This window comes from Cherax quadricarinatus, chromosome 68 (genome assembly GCF_038502225.1).
Source record: "Cherax quadricarinatus isolate ZL_2023a chromosome 68, ASM3850222v1, whole genome shotgun sequence".
Lineage (NCBI taxonomy): Eukaryota > Metazoa > Arthropoda > Malacostraca > Decapoda > Parastacidae > Cherax > Cherax quadricarinatus.
In genome coordinates, this window is record NC_091359.1 from 9,935,694 (window position 1) to 9,956,910 (window position 21,217).

At 39.5% G+C, this 21,217-nt stretch overlaps 1 protein-coding gene across 2 annotated transcripts in view; it reads right to left on the reverse strand.

Annotated features, from left to right (window-relative positions):
- Positions 1-21,217, reverse strand: part of Nipsnap (protein nipsnap) — a 53,801-nt gene that overhangs the window by 6,620 nt on the left and 25,964 nt on the right. The window contains exon 6 of one of the 2 annotated variants that reach the window (XM_053789664.1): positions 6,083-6,231. The exons of the other annotated variant lie outside the window; for it this stretch is intronic. Coding sequence (XP_053645639.1) covers positions 6,083-6,231 — 149 coding nt within the window. The remainder of the gene's footprint in view (positions 1-6,082; positions 6,232-21,217) is intronic. 2 annotated transcript variants of the gene reach the window in all.

The following is a 21,217-nucleotide window of genomic DNA, read 5'->3' on the forward strand; positions in this document are numbered from 1 at the left end:
GTCTCACCTGGACACATCATGGATAGATCTGTCATTTCAGCAGTCTTCAACTCAGGAGGGATGTGGGCAGAATTACTGTTATGTACAAGGCCAACATTGTCAAAGTACCACACTTGGCTCCACTTTGAGGACAGCAAGAAAGGGGTAGTGAGAGAGGGGAGGGGGAGAGTGAGGAAGGGGGAGAGTGAGGAAGGGGGAGGGGGAGAGTGAGGAAGGGGGAGGGGGAGAGTGAGGAAGGGGGAGGGGGAGAGTGAGGAAGGGGGAGGGGGAGAGTGAGGAAGGGGGAGGGGGAGAGTGAGGAAGGGGGAGGGGGAGAGTGAGGAAGGGGGAGGGGGAGAGTGAGGAAGGGGGAGGGGGGGGGGAGAGTGAGGAAGGGGGAGGGGGGAGAGTGAGGAAGGGGGAGGGGGGGAGTGAGGGGGGGGGGGGGGAATGAGGGGGAGGGGGGGGAATGAGGGGGAGGGGGGGAATGAGGGGGAGGGGTAGGAAGTGGGGAGAGGGGGGGGGTAGGAAGTGGGGAGAGGGGGAGGGGTAGGAAGTGGGGAGAGGGGGAGGGGTAGGAAGTGGGGAGAGGGGGAGGGGTAGGAAGTGGGGAGAGGGGGAGGGGTAGGAAGTGGGGAGAGGGGGAGGGGTAGGAAGTGGGGAGAGGGGGAGGGGTAGGAAGTGGGGAGAGGGGGAGGGGTAGGAAGTGGGGAGAGGGGGAGGGGTAGGAAGTGGGGAGAGGGGGAGGGGTAGGAAGTGGGGAGAGGGGGAGGGGTAGGAAGTGGGGAGAGGGGGAGGGGTAGGAAGTGGGGAGAGGGGGAGGGGTAGGAAGTGGGGAGAGGGGGAGGGTGGGGGAGAGAAAGAGGGGGAGGGAGTGGGGGAGGGATTTGGGGAATGGGAGAGTGGGGAGAGGGGGAGGGGTGAGGGAGTGGGGGGAGGGAGGGAGAGTGAGAGTGAAGAATCTTATGTAATGTTCAAGAAGTAGTCTTGGACAAAACATATTCAATATTATCTCCATGTTTACATGGCTGTGACTGGTTGGTAGTGTTGGTGGTGGGTGGCTGATAGTTATGTGGTGTTTGGGTGTGTTGTGGTAGTTAGATGGTTGCGGTGGTGTCAGTGCTGCTGTTGGTGACAGTCTTGGGGTGGTGGTGGGGGTGATGGGTGATGCTGGAGAGGGGGGTGGGGGTGATGAGTTAGTGTTGGTTGTGTGGATGGTCTCAAGTAGTATCAAGCATATCATCATCTGTCCAAAACTGGTGCTATCAACTGAAATTTTACACTAAAGTATCATAAATGCAATGCCACTATGAGGAAAATAATCATGCAAGATCAACTACCCTCTCACTTGTTATGGAGATAACAAGCTCACCAAGACACCATTAATATAAAGGACACAAAGAAGAATGCTTCATAAACTGACTAGAAGAATCTCTATGCTGGTGCTCAGTATCCCATTTTACATGACCCCCAATACTGTCTTGAGTACTAGGTAACATTCATTCACATTCAGGGGATCTCGACTATGAGTAAGTGCTTAATACAGTTAACTGCAATCCTCTTTCATACTAATGTTTTCTATAAAAAAATGCTCTGTTTGTAACTTGGAGCACCAGAAATGCAGCTTGTTCATAAGTTGGCACACCAGGAAGGCAGCTTGTTCATGATTTGGAACACCAGGAATATAAATCACTTGTTAGTTGGGGACCCCCTGTATCACTTATATTTTTAGCAATATAAACTGAAATTTGGTGGGATATGGCTGGTTTGTTGAAAGAAGAAACTGAAATTTAACACTAATATGAATACAGCAACAGAGTACTATAAGTAGGATCATGCAGGATAAAACCACTAACCCACTTATGGTGAACCATATTTAACAGTTCATTAAAAATACTAACAAGCTTTAAATCTAACCTCATTTTTCTAAGAGACAATCATAACTAGGCAGTCATGTAATTTGTAATTTAAGATTCATAAATGTGATTTCATAAAAAATTATCATTCAGCATGCAACAACAAAAATATAACACACAATAATATATAAAATTTGCAAAATAATTCAACAAATGCGAAAACATTCAAAATGAAGAAAAATGATCATGCATAAAATAGTCTGAGTATTTTAAGCTAAGTTTTTAGGTGATATCAATATTATAAGAAAATTTTGAAGTTATTAACCCTGAAAGTCTTATGATACTATTATAGGTCCAACTTAGCCTTTTAACTGTAGGATTCTGTTAATTTGGCTATGCCTGAGGTGGGGGGACTAACAACTTCTTCCATAATTTTTTTTTGTGGAATGATAGTAAACCCAAACAAGTGAATAAAAAAAACAGAGAAAAATGCAACTTGATGCTAGTTGAAGTGGAAAAATCACCAAATGAGAGGACACTAGATGACATCAGCTTTATACTACCATAACTTAGTTTTTCTTTCCAGTCCACTAGTATTATCCCCAGATGTACTGTGCAAGAAGCCACAGGATCTAGAACATCAACAACATTTGATAGTTGTTGAAATGGCAAATGAGCGAGGACTTTTTTTTTTTTTCAACGATCAGTTACTGTTGCTGGCAACTGATGACTTTCATAGTAGGATACTACAAGTCACAGGAACCAGTGAGTGTGTAACATCCCTATTTAAAATGGTTCACAATTCAAGCCTTTATAATTTTTAGAATTGTCCAAACACAAGGTTAATTCCCAACTAAATAGGCAAAAATTTTCATTACTGTACTTTTAAAACGTCTTGGCATACATCAACATATTTTGACCATAAAATACGATATCTGAAGTAGGTACTGTGTGTAAAAATAATTCAAGTGTCTTCACACAGCCTAACTCTGGCCTCTTCTACAGTGTGGTTAATTAATTACAGTACAGTATATCAAGTATCAAAAGTATTTAGTCTGAATTTATTTTTAAGTTTGAAAAAGGAAGCCTCTTTTAACAGATAAATTTTTAAATTAAACAAAATGGTACACCTACCATCCGACTTACGACTGAGTTTGGTGAGAAACCGGTCGTATTTTATTTTATTGTTTTATTTTGGTATTTCATGTTTTACTTTACTTTTTATGTTGTTAGTACTGTATTTTATACTGTAAGGTTTAGGATAAACACTGTGTACAACACAAATAGTTGTTTATTTCCCAGAAATTTGGCATAAAAAACACAGTTGTAAGTAGAGTGGTCGTAAGTCGAGCAGGTTGTAAGTCGGGTGGTAGGTGTAGATGTTACCCTAAAGGTCATTTTTACAATGTGGCATCTTTTCAGCCATAAATAAAAGTAACGTATTGTCATACAGAACAAGCCTTTTATTTTTTTACACACTCCATTTCCTACCAAGGCAGGGTGACCCAAAGAAGGAAGCACATTCACCACTAGTTATTCAATAGCAGTCTTGCAAGAAGTGTGACTATATTACAATTCAAATGATCCTCTGAACTGCCACATCTGCCCTCGTATTTCAGAGAAGAAAGCCTCTCCTCACTTAGCGATGTACTCATTTACCAACGACTTGGACTTACGACGGGCTCTCTGACCAGTATGCAAACCTAAATATGTAATGTATAATAGAGCTGATTTCCTCTATTATATTTATTTCAATATACAGTGGACCCACGAGTTTCGGCAGCCTCGACTTTCGTGAAATTCGACCTTTGGCGAGTTTTTTTTGGAAAAATTTGGCCTCGAGTTTCGTGAGAAGACTCATGTTTCGGCGACTGTCCGGTACCCGTCCGCCCGTCACCGCGCACACCAAGCCAGTCTCCCACACCATTCACGCTCAGTGTGCCATTGTTTACCAACATGTGACCATCTCCCCTAGGGTTCATACAATACATTTCATAATAATCCATTGTTTTTTGTGCTTGCAACTGCTAAATAAGTCATCATGGACCCAAGGAAAGCTAGTGCAAGCCCTTTGGTAAATAAAGTGAGTGATGGGGATGTGGAAGAGTTGGTGGAGGACCATAGGGAAGAGCTAACCACTGACGAACTGCAAGAGCTTCAACTGGAACAGCATCAGACCACAGCCGAGGAACTTGCTTCAGAGGAGGAGGAAGAGGGAGTGGAAGAGGTGCCTTCTTCAGCGATTAAGGACATGTGTGGAATGAGTTGCAAAATTTTGTTGAAAAGTATCACCCTGACCAAGCTGAAACAAGCCATATCTGCAACATGTACAATGACAGTGTTGTGTCCCACTTCAGGGAAATCTTAAAGAAACGCCAGAAAAAGACCTCTCTGGACAGATATTTTGTGCGACAGGGGTCCAGTGACTCTCAAGTTGTTCCCAGTGGCATTAAAAGAAGAAGGGAAGTAACCCCAGATAAGGACTTGCTACCTAAAGTCCTAATGAAAGGAGATTCTCCTTCCAAACAATAGTGTACACCTTCCTCCTATCCCCTCCTCCCGTCTTCCATCCATCCAGAAGTCTTCAGTAAAGGTAAGTGTAATGTTATTATTGTTTTTTTAAATGCATGTACTTGATTTCTGATTGTTTTCATTACGTAAATCTTTATTTAATTTGAAAAAACAAAACAAAACTATTTTAATATTTTTGGGTGTCTGGAACGGATTAATTTTATTTCCATTATTTCTTATGGGGAAAATGGTTTCGAGTTTCGTGAATTTCGACCTTTGGCGGGCTCTCTGGAACGGATTAATCACGAAACTCGGGGGTCCACTGTACAGTACACTACTGTATAAACATTTAAAAATATACCGGAAATGTTATAAATGGTGCAAAGGTGGGATACGGCCGGTGTGTTGAAAGAAAGAAAGAAAGAAAGATCATGGATGTTTGACACAAACCCACTACCATTATAGTGTGCTCCTCACTTAGCGATGAATTTGTTTACTGATGTGGTCTTAGGAACGGAACTCTGCTGTTAAGTGAGGAGAGGCTGTACTCATCTTTACAACTTACGTAATGGATTACATCTCCTCATATCTGAAATATATGTTGCTATCATCACATGTCTCAATTCCCATAACTACTGAAATTTAAATTTTCAGTTTAAAAAATTGCACGGTGAGCATCCATGATAGTAGTTTTTTCATGCAGCCACTATCTATACAGCCAAATTATTATTTTGTTGAGCCTACAACGTTTTGGTTCTCCAAGGTGTCTCCGGTTTATAAGCTCTATATTGAACTAAAAAAAAACTGCTTTTGATAAACATTTTCAAAGTAAAGATACCCAGTTGTTTAATGTGTCTAATTCATCATCAAGTCAAGCCATAAAGAATACTTTTCTCCACTCTGATCTCACATGCTCACACACACACTTGCTGGATCCTCAAGCCCCAAGCACTCAAAACCTCCATTATGCCAGCCCTCCAACCCTTTCTAGGATGATCACTTATTCTCCTCTTTTCCCTTAACAACCCTTCCTCACTCCTCTAAATTATACCTTCGGTAACTCCACACCATCCTCTAATTTCTACACACTGAATTCTCTGCATAATATTCATACCACACACAGCTTTCAAACATGAGTTTTCCACTGCCTTCAGCCTCCTCCTCACTGTATCCATTAACAGATTTGCACCACTGTGACTCTAGAAAATGAAGAGTTTTTATATGAAACTTTAATGTCACAAAAGTTTCCAAATTGTCAAGATACAATATATCAGAGTGCAATATGACCTCCAGCTAATGCACTCATGTCTTTTGTCTTGTTAGGAAATCTCTCATTAAGACTTTGTGGTAAAGATGTAGATATGTGATACTAAGATCAGCAGTGAAGATGATTGGGAAGTGATGGTGCTGAAAAATACATTGTAGGAAATGTTCACACTACTGAAATTAGTCCCCTGCTATCTTATAATTAATATTTACATAAAACTGGTGAACTGGATTGTGTTCATTCTTACAACACACTCAGAATTTAAAGGAATTCCAAAAATAGTTTGCCAAAGAAATACATTATTACCCATTACTACTCCTAAATGTTACAAAAAAATAAATTAATAAAATCAATTAAGTATTGTACTACATTAACATTACACATCAGTTATGTACAGCCTGCGTAAACCTTACTTTATTCAGTCTTACATTAGGGTGACCACTTCAAATTGGTCTTGGTATTGGCTGACCTAATTTGTGGGGCTGAAGGAGTTGGGGAGGAGAATACGAGAGTAGTACTCCTCTATGAGGGGAACAGTGTAGGCAACAACCTCGTCCCAACCGGGTTTACGCCATGCAGATTCTCGATTCTCCTTACGGTCTGCCATACTCTTGTAGCCTGGACATGAGAGCAGCACCACACAGCAAAATTAGAGCTGAGCATGCAATGCACATCTTGAGTGATGGGATATTATGGTTACTTTGGGTTGTCTTCACATACTTTACATATAAAAATACAAATTATTTTAAGTATACATACATAGGGATGAAACAGCAGAGCTCATTTACCCAGCAGTACATTTTAAGGTAAACTAAGATTTACATGCAAGTTTCAAACTTCTAGGATTAATACACACATTACTTCCAAATTAGGGTTTTCAAATGTAATTTTTCACAATAAATAATAAAGCATTAAAGCTAAAAGAATTAAATACTTATTGGATAGAAGTGCAACAACTTTAAAGTAACCATTTTAATTATTTTTTAATCCGCAATTAACGAAAGAATAATTTCTTAAACCTCCACGTCTAATGAAAAAATAAAAAATGACTTAGCTGTATATATGCTGGAGAATCTTAATGAATACTATTATAAAAAATCTTATTGCTAGGTTAAATAAAATTAATATTACTTAACACTGTTAATAATACCTACAGTTAAAAATACTGTAGAACCTCACACTAATGACTGCTTATTTTAATCTATGATTTCAATTCTGGGTAGGCATAGTGTATCTGCTCTACCCCACTTAGGTATGGAATAAGGTTCATAAACACGCAGAAAAATAGAGACAGTTCAGATAACTCTCAACAAAACTCGCCCAAAATACCGGTCTTAAATTAGGTTACCTTATCCTGTATTATGAGGAGGGTGGAACAAACCAACTTCCCAAAATATTTTTTATAAGCTGCCACCACCACCACTTATGGCTTTGATGGCTGACATTCATGTTAAAAATTTTTTATTAAATATTTCTGCATGCTGCTTGAGCTGTCATTAAAGTGAAGCAGCTGCCATTTGTTTGTACAAAGGAGACCAAGTCAAGGGTGATGAGTGCCTCATGAAGTAAATACAAATAGCTGGAGCATGGCTTTCAGCCAACTAGCAATTAACAAAAAAACATGTATAGCAAAAGGAAGGCTTCTATTATTACAATGTTTCACCTACAAGTACAAGAAAAAAAAAATACTGATATACTGTACACAGTAGCTAATGATACTGCCTTTCAGAAATATAACTATAACCTAAATAAATTAAATAAAAAATAAAAAAATATAGGCATACCTCACTAATACAGCAGGTTAGGTTCCAGACAGTCACTGAAAAGCAAATTACTGCCTTTTTTTCCCCACCTACCAGTACATATAAAAGCCTTAAAACATGCTTACACTATAATTTATTACATGTTAAATAACATCAGGCCTAAAAGGATGATGCAAAATAAAAATACAGTACTGCACTAACCTTAAAACATTTTCATCCTTTGCTTATGGCGACTGATTATTGAACATTTTAGAAGTAATTATCAAAGGAAGGTTCAAGGAGATAGTGTAGTTTCATTGATCATTTCTAGCTTATTATTTGATGTAAGAAGCTTGCAACTCCTCTTTTCACCAGCATTAACCTTAGGGGCCACTGTACTGTATGAGTCCTCGGCTAGTCGCAGTGTTGTTATTGATTAAATACCACTCGTTTGTGGTTACAATATGATATATACTGCTAGTACACCAAATAGGGAGTAGAATGAAATTAGCTCTGAGGTACCTACACCATCGTATGTCCTCGGATCACAGCACAACTCCTAGCTTCGCTGGGTGCGTGATCTTTGTAGGATTGGGTGGTCTTGTGGGTTAGAGCGTCGTGTGATTTTTTTTATGTCCTGAATCCAAATATCACCTTATTTGGTTTTATTATAATGTACAATATGTGTCAGTATGTTATAAACTTTAATCTGTACCTACTCTGTGCATTTTTGCTTGATTCTTATAATGGGCTGAAGAATCATCTCTTGCCAATGTCCAGCAATAGTCTGCAAGCATTCTGTCCCCCATTTGCCCTGGTACCATTTTTTCATGGTTGAAATATCTTGGTGAAACCTTTCACCATGTTTGTCACTAACTCTCCCACAGTTTGCTGGAAAAGTTTAAATTTGAGTCCAAAAAGTAGGTTTTAAGTGACATGTTACATCCCATGTTCTTGTAAGCCTTGATGTTTTCTACCAATTTTTCATAGTTGCCCTCCCTTCTGTTTCTGAGAAATCCCCTTGCCACTAACTTGAATGCTTCCCAAACAGTTTTCTCCTCCCCATGAAGGTCTGATTCAAAGTCACCATCTTTAAGAGGCTCTCAAATCTGAGGACCACTGAAGACTCCCTCTCTTATCTTAATGTTGCTCAGTGAGTGGAATTTTGATGTTAAATACTTGAATCCCTGACCAGATTTGTCCATAGCTTTTACGAAGTTTTTCCATGATCCCCAGTTATATGTTTAGTGGTGGTAGCAAAATTTTGTTTGGTTCAATGAGAGGTGGATGTTGAACATTTTCCATCCCAGGCTCCAATGACTGACGAGGTGGTCAGTCTCTCCTGATGTCCCATTCACATAGAAAGCAGTAGTATTTGGTGTATCCGCTCTGCAAGCCCATCACAAGAGCAACAATCAATAAGTCACCACAGAGCTGCCATTGAAGGTCATCATATTTCATGCATTGCAACATATGCTTTATATTCTAAGTTTCTTTCATATGTGGTGCATAGCCCACAGGAATTGATGGTTTACTACTGCCGTTATGCAGCAAGACACCTTTCAGACTCGTTTTTGGTGAATCTACGAACAGCCTCCAGTGGGTTCATAGTCGATGCCAAGTGCTTCCATCAGACCATTAATGTTGTTGCAGGCCACTAAATCACCTTCCATTACAAACAAATCATTGAACTGCTGCTGACAGTCATGAAATTTTGAAATCTTCACATCAGCTGCTAGGAGATTCCACTGTTGAAGACGAAAGCCTCAAAATATAAACTTGCACAGCATAACCACCTTCTATGACTGCTGGAACAATAATGAAAGGCAGTGAGACTGAGTGTGGTAAGAAACACAATGCTGCAAGCCTGTTGGAACCTGCTGTAACACATAGGTGTACAGTATATTGAAAAGTAGAGCTCACAAACAATTTTAACCATGATATTCATTATCAGTGACCTAAAATTAGTTGGAAATTGCTACTGTGGTCTCGGAAGAATTTTGGTTGTTGACCAGTGAATCACTGTCTTCGCAGAGGCACGCAGATACGACAGTTCAGATGTGACTCCAAACATCAGATATCCCAAACCTCTCCTTTAAATTGGAAGCAATGTACTTCCCACTATTTTCCTATTTTTTCTGTACTTGATAAAGCCTTTCTGGTAGTGAAATGTCATAATGATCTCCTTTTGCTATGCATACTTTCTCTAACCAAGTAAATACAAGCAGAAAAAGGAGGACAGTCACTGAAGACATTAAAGAAGGCAGACAAATGAACAGATCATAGAAACACCTCTAGACTGAGAATTATGAAACTCTTACAGCTGGAGGAATTGGAATAAATCAAAGCTGTGAGAAAACTCTTGCTATTATTCATAATGAATGCAGAGTTTTGAAAGGAAATTTTCAACGACACATTGGTCCATTCTGGACAATTATCAAGTTGTACCTTGGTAATGGCTAAGGACAGACTGAAACATCATCCAAGGTTTCCTCTCTAAATTATAACAGTTGGGTAAGTACGAATTGTTGCAGCCATCATAATGTAACTTTCATTCCTGTCATTATTATAATGTTGGGAAAATTTCTGGTGCTTAGAGCAAGATAAATAATGAAACTTCAATACCAACAAGTAATATTAATGGGTAAGTTAATAAATATAAAAGCAACAATGAGGCTTGACTACTGTTTAATGTTCATGACTGATACTTACCAAACAATTAGCAACAGAGTATAACTGTTACAGCTTACACATAAATACACCTACCTCTACTTAAGGGGCGATCAAAGGAGGAGCGTGCAACCAACAAGGTTAGGACAATGAGCATTTGCTCAACAAAAAAAAAAAAAAACATATCCAACAGGAAATTTTCTCACTCATCAAATGCCTACAGCATAAAATATATCATAGAAGATACTGCCACTAAAACAATGTCAAAGTTTTTAATTGTGTACAGCATTTCACATTTACCCTCTCTGACAGTTATGTCCATGCAGTCTCCATATCATGCTGTTTAATCTTGACTTCAGTACTGATTCTACTTCCACCTATAATATTAAAATTTTCAACCTATGTTTTTAGCTGTGTCTAAAATAAAGCAACAAAACATGAATACCTGTTAAACTGCTATTACTGGAATAGCATTTAGTTCACGTGCATAATTTTTTTTCTTCTGAACACATCCACTATTTCCCACAATGGTAGAATGAACCAAAATTAGAATATATATTCATCATCATCAGCCTCCCCTAGCTGTTTTTCCAAAAAGACAAATGAATCATAATTCAATGTTGATCCACCATGTAACTTCTAAACTGCAGGTATGCATTCCACACCACTAAAAAATCTAATTCAGCTAACTAGCTTCCTTAAATACCTAAAGAGATATTACCATGCTCAGACTCTTAACAGCAGGTCACTTAATGCAACTTGTCAATACTGAGTACACATCTACAGGTTCAAGACCTTATTTCTCAATACCTCATCTGCAACCTCCTTCCAACATTTCTTTAGATGTTACCTATGCATTTGTGTCGCTCACCCACAGGATTTTATACCCATTTAACCTAACCTTTTGACATTCTTCCTGCATATCTAAACTATCTTAAATTCTCTTCCACATTGAATTATACCACCTCATTTTTTAATTTCTTAAGCTCTGCACAAGACTCCTACCAAACACTTCTTTCAAAATGTCATCTCCTATGCCAACCTATTCTTTGATGTAACATTTAAAAACCATACCTCAACATCCATACAAAAGCACTGGTACCATTGTAGTGTAACATAATGCCTCTTTTTCTCTCGACAGATTTCTCAGCACATGCAACTTTCTTTCTCTCACCTATTCTGTGATTTACTTGATCCTCTGCATACCCATCTACTCTCTACTATCTATATATACACGTCTTTCATATTCCTTCTGCCAATCATTACATCACTATTCTAAATTAGGCTTCAGCTTCCTTCTTTTACAAATCCTTCTTAACTTGACCAACTGCTGCAATCTCTTTAGAAGCCTCCATCACATCGAATCATTACAAACAGCAATTCTGACAGCTTACACTTTTTAACAGATTTAATATACTAATTGTCTCCACCTATACATAACACACTAGCATTCACTTGCCATACATCCCTATACATAACTGCATTAAACCATGATGGTGACGTTTCACATTCTTGTTTAACATTCACTCAATGTTAAACATTTTAACTTTTTCCTATAAATCCTAGTGAGTGTGTCACTGTCACTAACACACTTTACATCTCTCAATTTACCATCTATTCCAAAGAGTATTAAATGTAACTGAACTGTAGCTAGCCTTTATCAGCAGACAGCATCAATATGGACCATGAGCCTCCTGTAATCTGCCTTTTCCATGCACTTCCATATAGTACTACTCTGCAATTCACCATGTCATACATCTTTTCCATATCCATAAATGCTGCTTGGAGTGATATCTACACTGTCATATCTGAGCTCCTCTGCAAAGACTGATTATGTATGAGTGATGGTGAAAGCATTGCATGATGGTGAAAGTGTTTCTTTTTTGGGTCACCCTGCCTTGGTGGGAGACGGCCAACGTTGTTGAGGAAAAAATATACGGATATGTATGTTTTTTTTATTTTTTATCACACTGGCCGATTCCCACCAAGGCAGGGTGGCCCGAAAAAGAAAAACTTTCACCATCATTCACTCCATCACTGTCTTGCCAGAAGGGTGCTTTACACTACAGTTTTTAAACTCCAACATTAACACCCCTCCTTCAGAGTGCAGGCACTGTACTTCCCGTCTCCAGGACTCAAGTCCGGCCTGCCGGTTTCCCTGAACCCCTTCATAAATGTTACTTTGCTCACACTCCAACAGCACGTCAAGTATTAAAAACCATTTGTCTCCATTCACTCCTATCAAACATGCTCACACATGCCTGCTGGAAGTCCAAGCCCCTCGCACACAAAACCTCCTTTACCCCCTCTCTCCAACCTTTCCTAGGCCGACCCCTATCCCGCCTTCCTTCCACTACAGACTGATACACTCTTGAAGTCACTCTGTTTCGCTCCATTCTCTCTACATGTCCGAACCACCTCAACAACCCTTCCTCAGCCCTCTGGTCAACAGTTTTGGTAATCCCGCACCTCCTCCTAACTTCCAAACTACGAATTCTCTGCATTATATTCACACCACACATTGCCCTCAGACATGACATCTCCACTGCCTCCAGCCTTCTCCTCACTGCAACATTCATCACCCATGCTTCACACCCATATAAGAGCATTGGTAAAACTATACTCTCATACATTCCCCTCTTTGCCTCCAAGGACAAAGTTCTTTGTCTCCACAGACTCCTAAGTGCACCACTCACCCTTTTCCCCTCATCAATTCTATGATTCACCTCATCTTTCATAGACCCATCCGCTGACACGTCCGCTCCCAAATATCTGAATACATTCACCTCCTCCATACTCTCTCCCTCCAATCTGATATCCAGTCTTTCATCACCTAATCTTTTTGTTATCCTCATAACCTTACTCTTTCCTGTATTCACTTTTAATTTTCTTCTTTTGCACACCCTACCAAATTCATCCACCAATCTCTGCAACTTCTCTTCAGAATCTCCCAAGAGCATGTATGTATATACATTTTTTAACACGTTGGTTGTCTCCCACTGACGCAGGGTGACACCCCCCCCCCCCCAAAAAACAAAAAAAAAAAAAAAAAAACAAAAAAAAAAAAAAAAAAAAAAAAAAAAAAAAGACTTTCACCCTCACTCTCACACAATCATTGTCTTTGGAGACGAACCTGGATACAACAATTTAAATGTCACTCCAAACAGACAATATCCTAAACCCCTCCTTTAAAGTGAAGGCATTGTACTTTCCACCTCCAGGACTCGGGTCCAGCTAGCCAGTTTCTCTGAATCCCTTTACAAAATATTACCCTGCTCATACTCCAACAGCCCATCAGGTATGGCTTGCTTATGTGCTCTAATGCAAGCATTTAATTTACACACCTCTCATTTTAAAATCCACTGTTCCACATTCCTATGTTCTGTCTTTTTAATAACTACCAAAATTTTGTCATACACTCTTCCTAATATAATAAAGATTTGCAGACCTATATTTCATACACTCTTGCCCCTTTCCCTTTTCCTAAGTAAAATGAAACTCTATAGGCTTGATGCCAATACTTGGAGACCTGCTATATCTTTCTTTTAAACACAAATTAAACAAATGGACAAAAACACGTATACCTTTTATCTTCACATGCTTGTTGTGCAACCTTAATGTCACTCATCCATAATACTTTTTCTTAAGAATAAATAATTTGTCTCAATCTTGTAATTTACATTCAACAATTATTCGAAATACAGCCTCTCCTCACTTAACGATGGAGTTCCGTTCCTAAGATCGCATCGGTAAATGAATTTGTTGCTCAGTGGGTTGGTGTCAACCATCATTGATCTCATTTTTATGTCACCTTTGCACCATTTATAACATTTCTGTTATATTTTTAATTGTTTATACAGTAGTGCACTGTATATTGAAATAAAAAGAATAGAGGAAATCAGCTCTAATATACATTATTTAGGTATGCATACTGGTCAGAGGACCCGTCGTAAGTCCAAGGTGTCGGTAAACGAGTAAGTCGCTATGTGAAGAGAGGCTGTAGTCTATCCATCTCTTCAACACTACTACCTTATTCAGCACGTAACCACATTCAGTCTAAGAGGGAAATCCATTTGCTTCCTTAGGTTTTCACATATTTCCTTTTCAAAATTTATTTACAACAAAATTTGTTTGGCAATGCCTCATTCATTTGCTTTTTTGCACTTATTCACCATTCTTTGTAACTGGTCTCATTTATTTTGCAATGCAATGTACTTTAATGTAATTCAGTATTTTTAGTGTTATGAATATTTTTTAACCTTTACAGTTTTAAATATACTTAGAACACGGTAGACTGTATTTCAGAAAGCATTAATCCCATGTGGGTCATTCAACTTAGGCCATATGTTTGCCTAATCCTACACCTGCTAATTGCATTCCGGTCTCTGATCAGTCAGGCTACTGGCAATTACCAAGGACTCATGAAATCGTCATGACACGACTGCAAGCAAACCATACCACGGATGGGGCTTGAGCTTGCGGTTAGCGAGTCGTAAAACTCCAGACCGACGCGTTAGCCATCAAGAAGTTAAAACATTGGAATTACAGTACAATATTCCATAGTACATACAAGTTTGTAGTAAGTTAGGCGTTGTTAAATTTCTCAATACGTTCTTGTACAGCCTCTACTCACTTAACGATGTACTCATTTACTGACGCCTTGGACTTAGTATGCATACCTAAAGAATGTATATTAGAGCTGGTTTCCTCTATTCTGTTTATTACAATATACAGTACACTACTGTATAAACATTTAAAAATATACCAGAATGTTATAAATGGTACAAAGGTGACATTAAAACATTATCAAAGATAGATGACACAAACCCACTACCATTATAGTATGCTCCTCAATTAGCGACGAATTCATTTGTCGGCGTGGTCTTAGGAACGGAACTCCATCGTTAAGTGAGGAGAGGCTGTACTACGTAACATCCAAGTGGTACTCAGATAATAGAAACAGTTAAACTTACTTGTATGGAGAATTTACCTGCCTTGTCTCATACAAAAGTAATAATGTTATTTGTTTGTCACCATCTTAAATCATCTAGAGGGTATATAAATCTAGGGTGGAAGTAGGAATGGTTGGGAGGGAGGGGAAAAAGGTGATCTGGAATGCTAAGAGGCTTGAGCTTCCAATAGGCTTGTATGAGCATGTTACATCAGAGTGGGTGATGATAAATGGTTTGTATGGAATGATGTGCTGTTGGTGTGTGTGAGCAAAGCAGTAATTAGGAAAGAATTCAGGTAAACTGGGTAGCCAGACTTAACACTTATAGGGTCTGTCCTGTAGATCTACGGCTTTGAAGCCAGGGTCCAGGCCATAGATCTACGCCATGAGCTCAGCTTACCCAGATAAGCTGTGAGTGGTAAATTTGGGCCTAGATATGGGAGAATACATATACGTATGTGGTAAGTGTGCACCACATAAAACAAATCCTACAGCACAGTGCATGAGAGGAAAAAACTGCAACTGTAATTTTGGATTAAAACAATGACTTTGCTGTGTTTTTCATATGTTCTTTACAGTTGTATTCGCAATTTCTTGGTCTAATTTGATAGAATGGAAGATATATTACAGAAATAGACATGATTTTGATTGGTTTTAGTACTGAAAATAGCTTGAAACTAAGCTCAAAGTAGAAGAAATGTTCAATATTTCCTGATGTTCAAGAGTAAACAAATGATGTCATGCGTCTAATACGCATCAGCTGGTAGATCTAATATACAGTGGACCCCCGCATACCGTTGGCATCACATAACGTTTAATCCGCATACCGATACATTTTATCGCTAAAATTTTGCCTCGCATACCGCTTAAAAACCCACTCACCGCTGTTCGTCCGAGACGCGTCCAATGTGCGCCTTAGCCAGCCTCACATGTTCCGCCGGTGGCATTGTTTACCAGCCAGCCTCCGCGGTAGCATCCAAGCATACAATTGTAACATTTCGTATTATTACAGTGTTTTTGGTGATTTTATCTGGAAAATAAGTGACCATGGGCCCCAAGAAAGCTTCTAGTGCCAACCCTACAGCAATAAGGGTGAGAATTAATATAGAGATGAAGAAAAAGATCATTGATAAGTATGAAAGTGGAGTGCGTGTCTCCGAGCTGGCCAGGTTGTATAATAAACCCCAATCAACCATCGCTACTATTGGTGGTACAGCTGCTGCTGCTGCACTGTCAGCTGCTGCTGCTGCTGCTGCTGTAGCATCATCTGCTGCTGCTGCTGCTGCTGTAGCATCATCTGCTGCTGCTGCTGCTGCTGTAGCATCATCTGCTGCTGCTGTAGCACTGTCAGCTGCTGCTGCTGCTGTAGCATCGTCTGCTGCTGCTGTAGCATCGTCTGCTGCTGCTGCTGCTGTAGCATCGTCTGCTGCTGCTGCTGCTGTAGCATCGTCTGCTGCTGCTGTAGCATCATCATCTGCTGCTGTAGCACTGTTGTTGGTATGGCTTATTGAGAATATACCAAGAAACAATTAACCCCAGAGGATTTACCACCCAGGATAACCCAAAAAAGTCAGTGTCATCGAAGACTGTCTAACTTATTTCCATTGGGGTCCTTAATCTTGTCTCCCAGGATGCAACCCACACCAGTCGACTAACACCCAGGTGAACAGGGAAAAATGCCTGGAACTAGTGCTCATATTGGTGAATTTAAAGCCAGCAAAGGTTGGTTTGAGAGATTTAAGAATCGTAGTGACATACACAGTGTGATAAGGCATGTTCTGGAAGAAAATACCAAACAGGACCTACAGTACTCAGGAGGAAAAGGCACTCCCAGGACACAGTGTCTCATCAGTCATTGCTGCATCTTCAATAAAGGTAAGTGTCATTTATTCTTCATTTAGTAGACTAGTACATGCACAATATATACTGTGCATGTACTACTCTACTATTGTGCATGTATCCTCTTTGTGTGTAGGAAAATGTATATTTCACGTGGTAAAATTTTTTTTTTCATACTTTTGGGTGTCTTGCACGGATTAATTTGATTTCCATTATTTCTTATGGGGAAAATTCATTCGCATACCGATTATTTCGCATACCAATGAGCCCTCTTGCACGGATTAAAATCGGTATGCGGGGGTCCACTGTACATTCACAAATGTGCTGACATTATTTATAAAATTATTACAATATTGCATAACAGTAAATCTTCTATTTTTTTGTGTGAATAAAAATTCATCATGTGAATAAAAAATAAAAATGGAATTCATTTGTAAATCCGGAACAGAGGAAATGTTAGCTGAGTGCCAGGAATGCCTGCATCGTTTATTCTAGACGTTATTTTGAAACAGGAATATTTTGAACTCTGTGTTAAATTGGCCAAATTACCAATTTCCAATTACTTTATTCAGTAGCTGAAGCAGTTGACTGGGTGATTTCTTGTGCTCAATCAATAAAATAGAAGTAATACTAGTGAAATAATGAAGAATTTGGTCGATTGAAATAATGTAATTGGCCTAAAATGGGAGTCAAAGTTGGCAAAATCACTAATGCGTAAATATCACTGGCGCATCAAAATTCGCTAAAGCATAACAGAGGAGCGCTGCAGCAAGCCTACTGGCCACTCCCTCACCACTCGACAGATCTTTCTCAAACATTACACATCTCACTCACATACATGTCCAACCTATATTTAAATATATTAAAGCTGTTATCAATACTTGATAGTGTGTTCCACTCATTCATAACTTTATTGTCAAGACTCGCAAATCTGATCACCCATCTTACAAGTCCCTGTGAAGTACTGTACAGTACTCTCTACCTGAAAATTTCAAAGGTTCCCAACCATTTCAAAGCTGTTGTTAAAAAATGCTTCCTTACTTTAATGCAAGTCATGACAGCAATATATGTACTATGTCAAACACATCTTGAAACCTGTTTTTTTTTTTTTATTAACACACTGGCCGATTCCCACCAAGGCAGGGTGGCCCGAAAAAGAAAAACTTTCACGATCATTCACTCCATCACTGTCTTGCCAGAAGGGTGCTTTACACTACAGTTTTTAAACTGCAACATTAACACCCATCCTTCAGAGTGCAGGCACTGTACGTACTTCCCATCTCCAGGACTCAAGTCCGGCCTGCCGGTTTCCCTGAATCCCTTCATAAATGTTACTTTGCTCACACTCCAATAGCACGTCAAGTATTAAAAACCATTTGTCTCCATTCACTCCTATCAAACACGCTCACGCATGCCTGCTGGAAGTCCAAGCCCCTCGCACACAAAACCTCCTTTACCCCCTCCCTCCAACCTTTCCTAGGCTGACCCCTACCCCACCTTCCTTCCACTACAGACTGATATACTCTTGAAGTCACTCTGTTTCACTCCATTCTCTCTAGATGTCCGAATCACCTCAACAACCCTTCCTCAGCCCTCTGGACAACAGTTTTGGTAATCCCGCACCTCCTCCTAACTTCCAAACTACGAATTCTCTGCATTATATTCACACCACACATTGCCCTCAGACATGACATCTCCACTGCCTCCAGCCTTCTCCTCGCTGCAACATTCATCACCCATGCTTCACACCCATATAAGAGCGTTGGTAAAACTATACTCTCATACATTTCCCTCTTTGCCTCCAAGGACAAAGTTCTTTGTCTCCACAGACTCCTAAGTGCACCACTCACCCTTTTCCCCTCATCAATTCTATGATTCACCTCATCTTTCATAGACCCATCCGCTGACACGTCCACTCCCAAATATCTGAATACATTCACCTCCTCCATACTCTCTCCCTCCAATCTGATATCCAATCTTTCATCATCTAATCTTTTTGTCATCCTCATAACCTTACTCTTTCCTGTATTCACTTTTAATTTTCTTCTTTTGCATACCCTACCAAATTCATCCACCAACCTCTGCAACTTCTCTTCAGAATCTCCCAAGAGCACAGTGTCATCACCAAAGAGCAACTGTGACAACTCCCACTTTATGTGTGATTCTTTATCTTTTAACTCCACGCCTCTTGCCAAGACCCTCGCATTTACTTCTCTTACAACCCCATCTATAAATATATTAAACAACCATGGTGACATCGCACATCCTTGTCTAAGGCCTACTTTTACTGGGAAATAATCTCCCTCTTTCCTACATACTCTAACTTGAGCCTCACTATCCTCGTAAAAACTCTTCCCTGTTTTCAGTAACCTACCTCCTACACCATACACCTGAAACATCTGCCACATTGCCCCCCTATCCACCCTGTCATACGCCTTTTCCAAATCCATAAATGCCACAAAAATCTCTTTAGCCTTATCTAAATACTGTTCACTTATATGTTTCACTGTAAACACCTGGTCCACACACCCCCTAACTTTCCTAAAGCCTCCTTGTTCATCTGCTATCCTATTCTCCATCTTACTCTTAATTCTTTCAATAATAACTCTACCATACACTTTACCAGGTATACTCAACAGACTTATCCCCCTATAATTTTTTCACTCTCTTTTGTCCCCTTTGCCTTTATACAAAGGAACTATGCATGCTCTCTGCCAATCCCTAGGTACCTTACCCTCTTCCATACATTTATTAAATAATTGCACCAACCACTCCAAAACTATATCCCCACCTGCTTTTAACATTTCTATCTTTATCCCATCAATCCCGGCTGCCTTACCCTCTTTCATTTTACCTACTGCCTCACGAACTTCCCCCACACTCACAACTGGCTCTTCCTCACTACTACAAGATGTTATTCCTCCTTGCCCTATATACAAAATCACAGCTTCCCTATCTTCATCAACATTTAAGAATTCCTCAAAATATTCCTTCCATCTTCCCAATACCTCTAACCTGCTTATTTTCATTAAATTCCATCCCTATACAGTACATACTACTTGTTTCAGATTTTTACTTTCCACTGCCATATATTGCAATATACTGCAATCCCTTTTTTCACATAGCTGTTGTACTGATAATTTTACTTTGTATTATCTTGTCTTTGTCATTACCTATTATATCCATGTCTGCATAAATAACTTTCAGAGAACTTTTATTTCATTTTTTATATTGTAATTTAATTAACCATGCTAGAACTAGAAAAGTGCTTTTTTTATTTTGTTATTTTATGAATTAACTTGTAACCAGTAGCTATTGTTAAGCTCCTATTATCACCATGAATTAGATCCTAAAAAAAAAAAATGTGGATTTTATTTCCATGGGGAAGTGGAACAGAATTCTTCCTCAGTGAGCCATGCGTGTCATAAGAGGCAACTAAAATGCTGGGAGCAAGGGGCTAGTAACCCCTTCTGTATGCATTACTGAAGTTAAAAAGAGAAACTTTTCTTTTTCTTTTTGGGTCACCCTGCTTTGGCCAGTTTGTTGAAAGAAGTACAGTGGACCTTCGACCAACGATTTTAATCCATTCCAGAGAGCTTGTCCTTAGCCGAATTTATTGTTAGCCAAATTAATTTTCCCCATAAGAAATAATGGAAATGCAATTAATCCGTTCCAGACAGCCAAAAGTATTGAAAAAAAATATTTTTTTTTACATGAAATATACACTTCCCTACAAAGAAAACAATGAGACATGCACAATACATAAATAAACACTAAAATGACACTTACCTTTACTGAAGAGTATTGATGAGTGATGAGACACTTTCTTGAATACACTGGGATTTTCAGTGATACACAAGTAAAGGCTTCACTTTGCAATCACTACTAGCACTACAACAAAACATGAGAGTTAGTCAGTTTTTCATAGGCTTGTGTCCTGGGAGTGCCTCTTCCTCCTGAGTTATGTAGCTCCTGTTTGGCATTTTCTTCCAGAACAGGCCTGTTTCGTCACAATTGAAAACTTGTTGGGGTTGGAATTTTTCAGCTTCGCCGTGCCTTATCACACTGTGTATGCCACTACAATTCTTAAATCTCTCAAACCAACCTTTACTGGCCTTAAATTCACCAATATGAGCACTAGTTCCAGGCATTTTTTCCTGTTCACCTGGGTGTTAGTCGACTGGTATGGGTCGCATCCTGGGGGACAAGATTAAGGACCCCAATGGAAATCAGTTCGACAGTCCTCGATGATGCACTGACTTTCTTGGGTTATCCAGGGTGGCTAACCCTCTGGGGTTAATTGTTTCTCAGTAATTGTTTCTCGTTAAGCCACACCAACAACACACACTCCACATCGAGTAGTACAGCTGACAGTGGTGCAGCAGCAGCAGCTGACCATGGT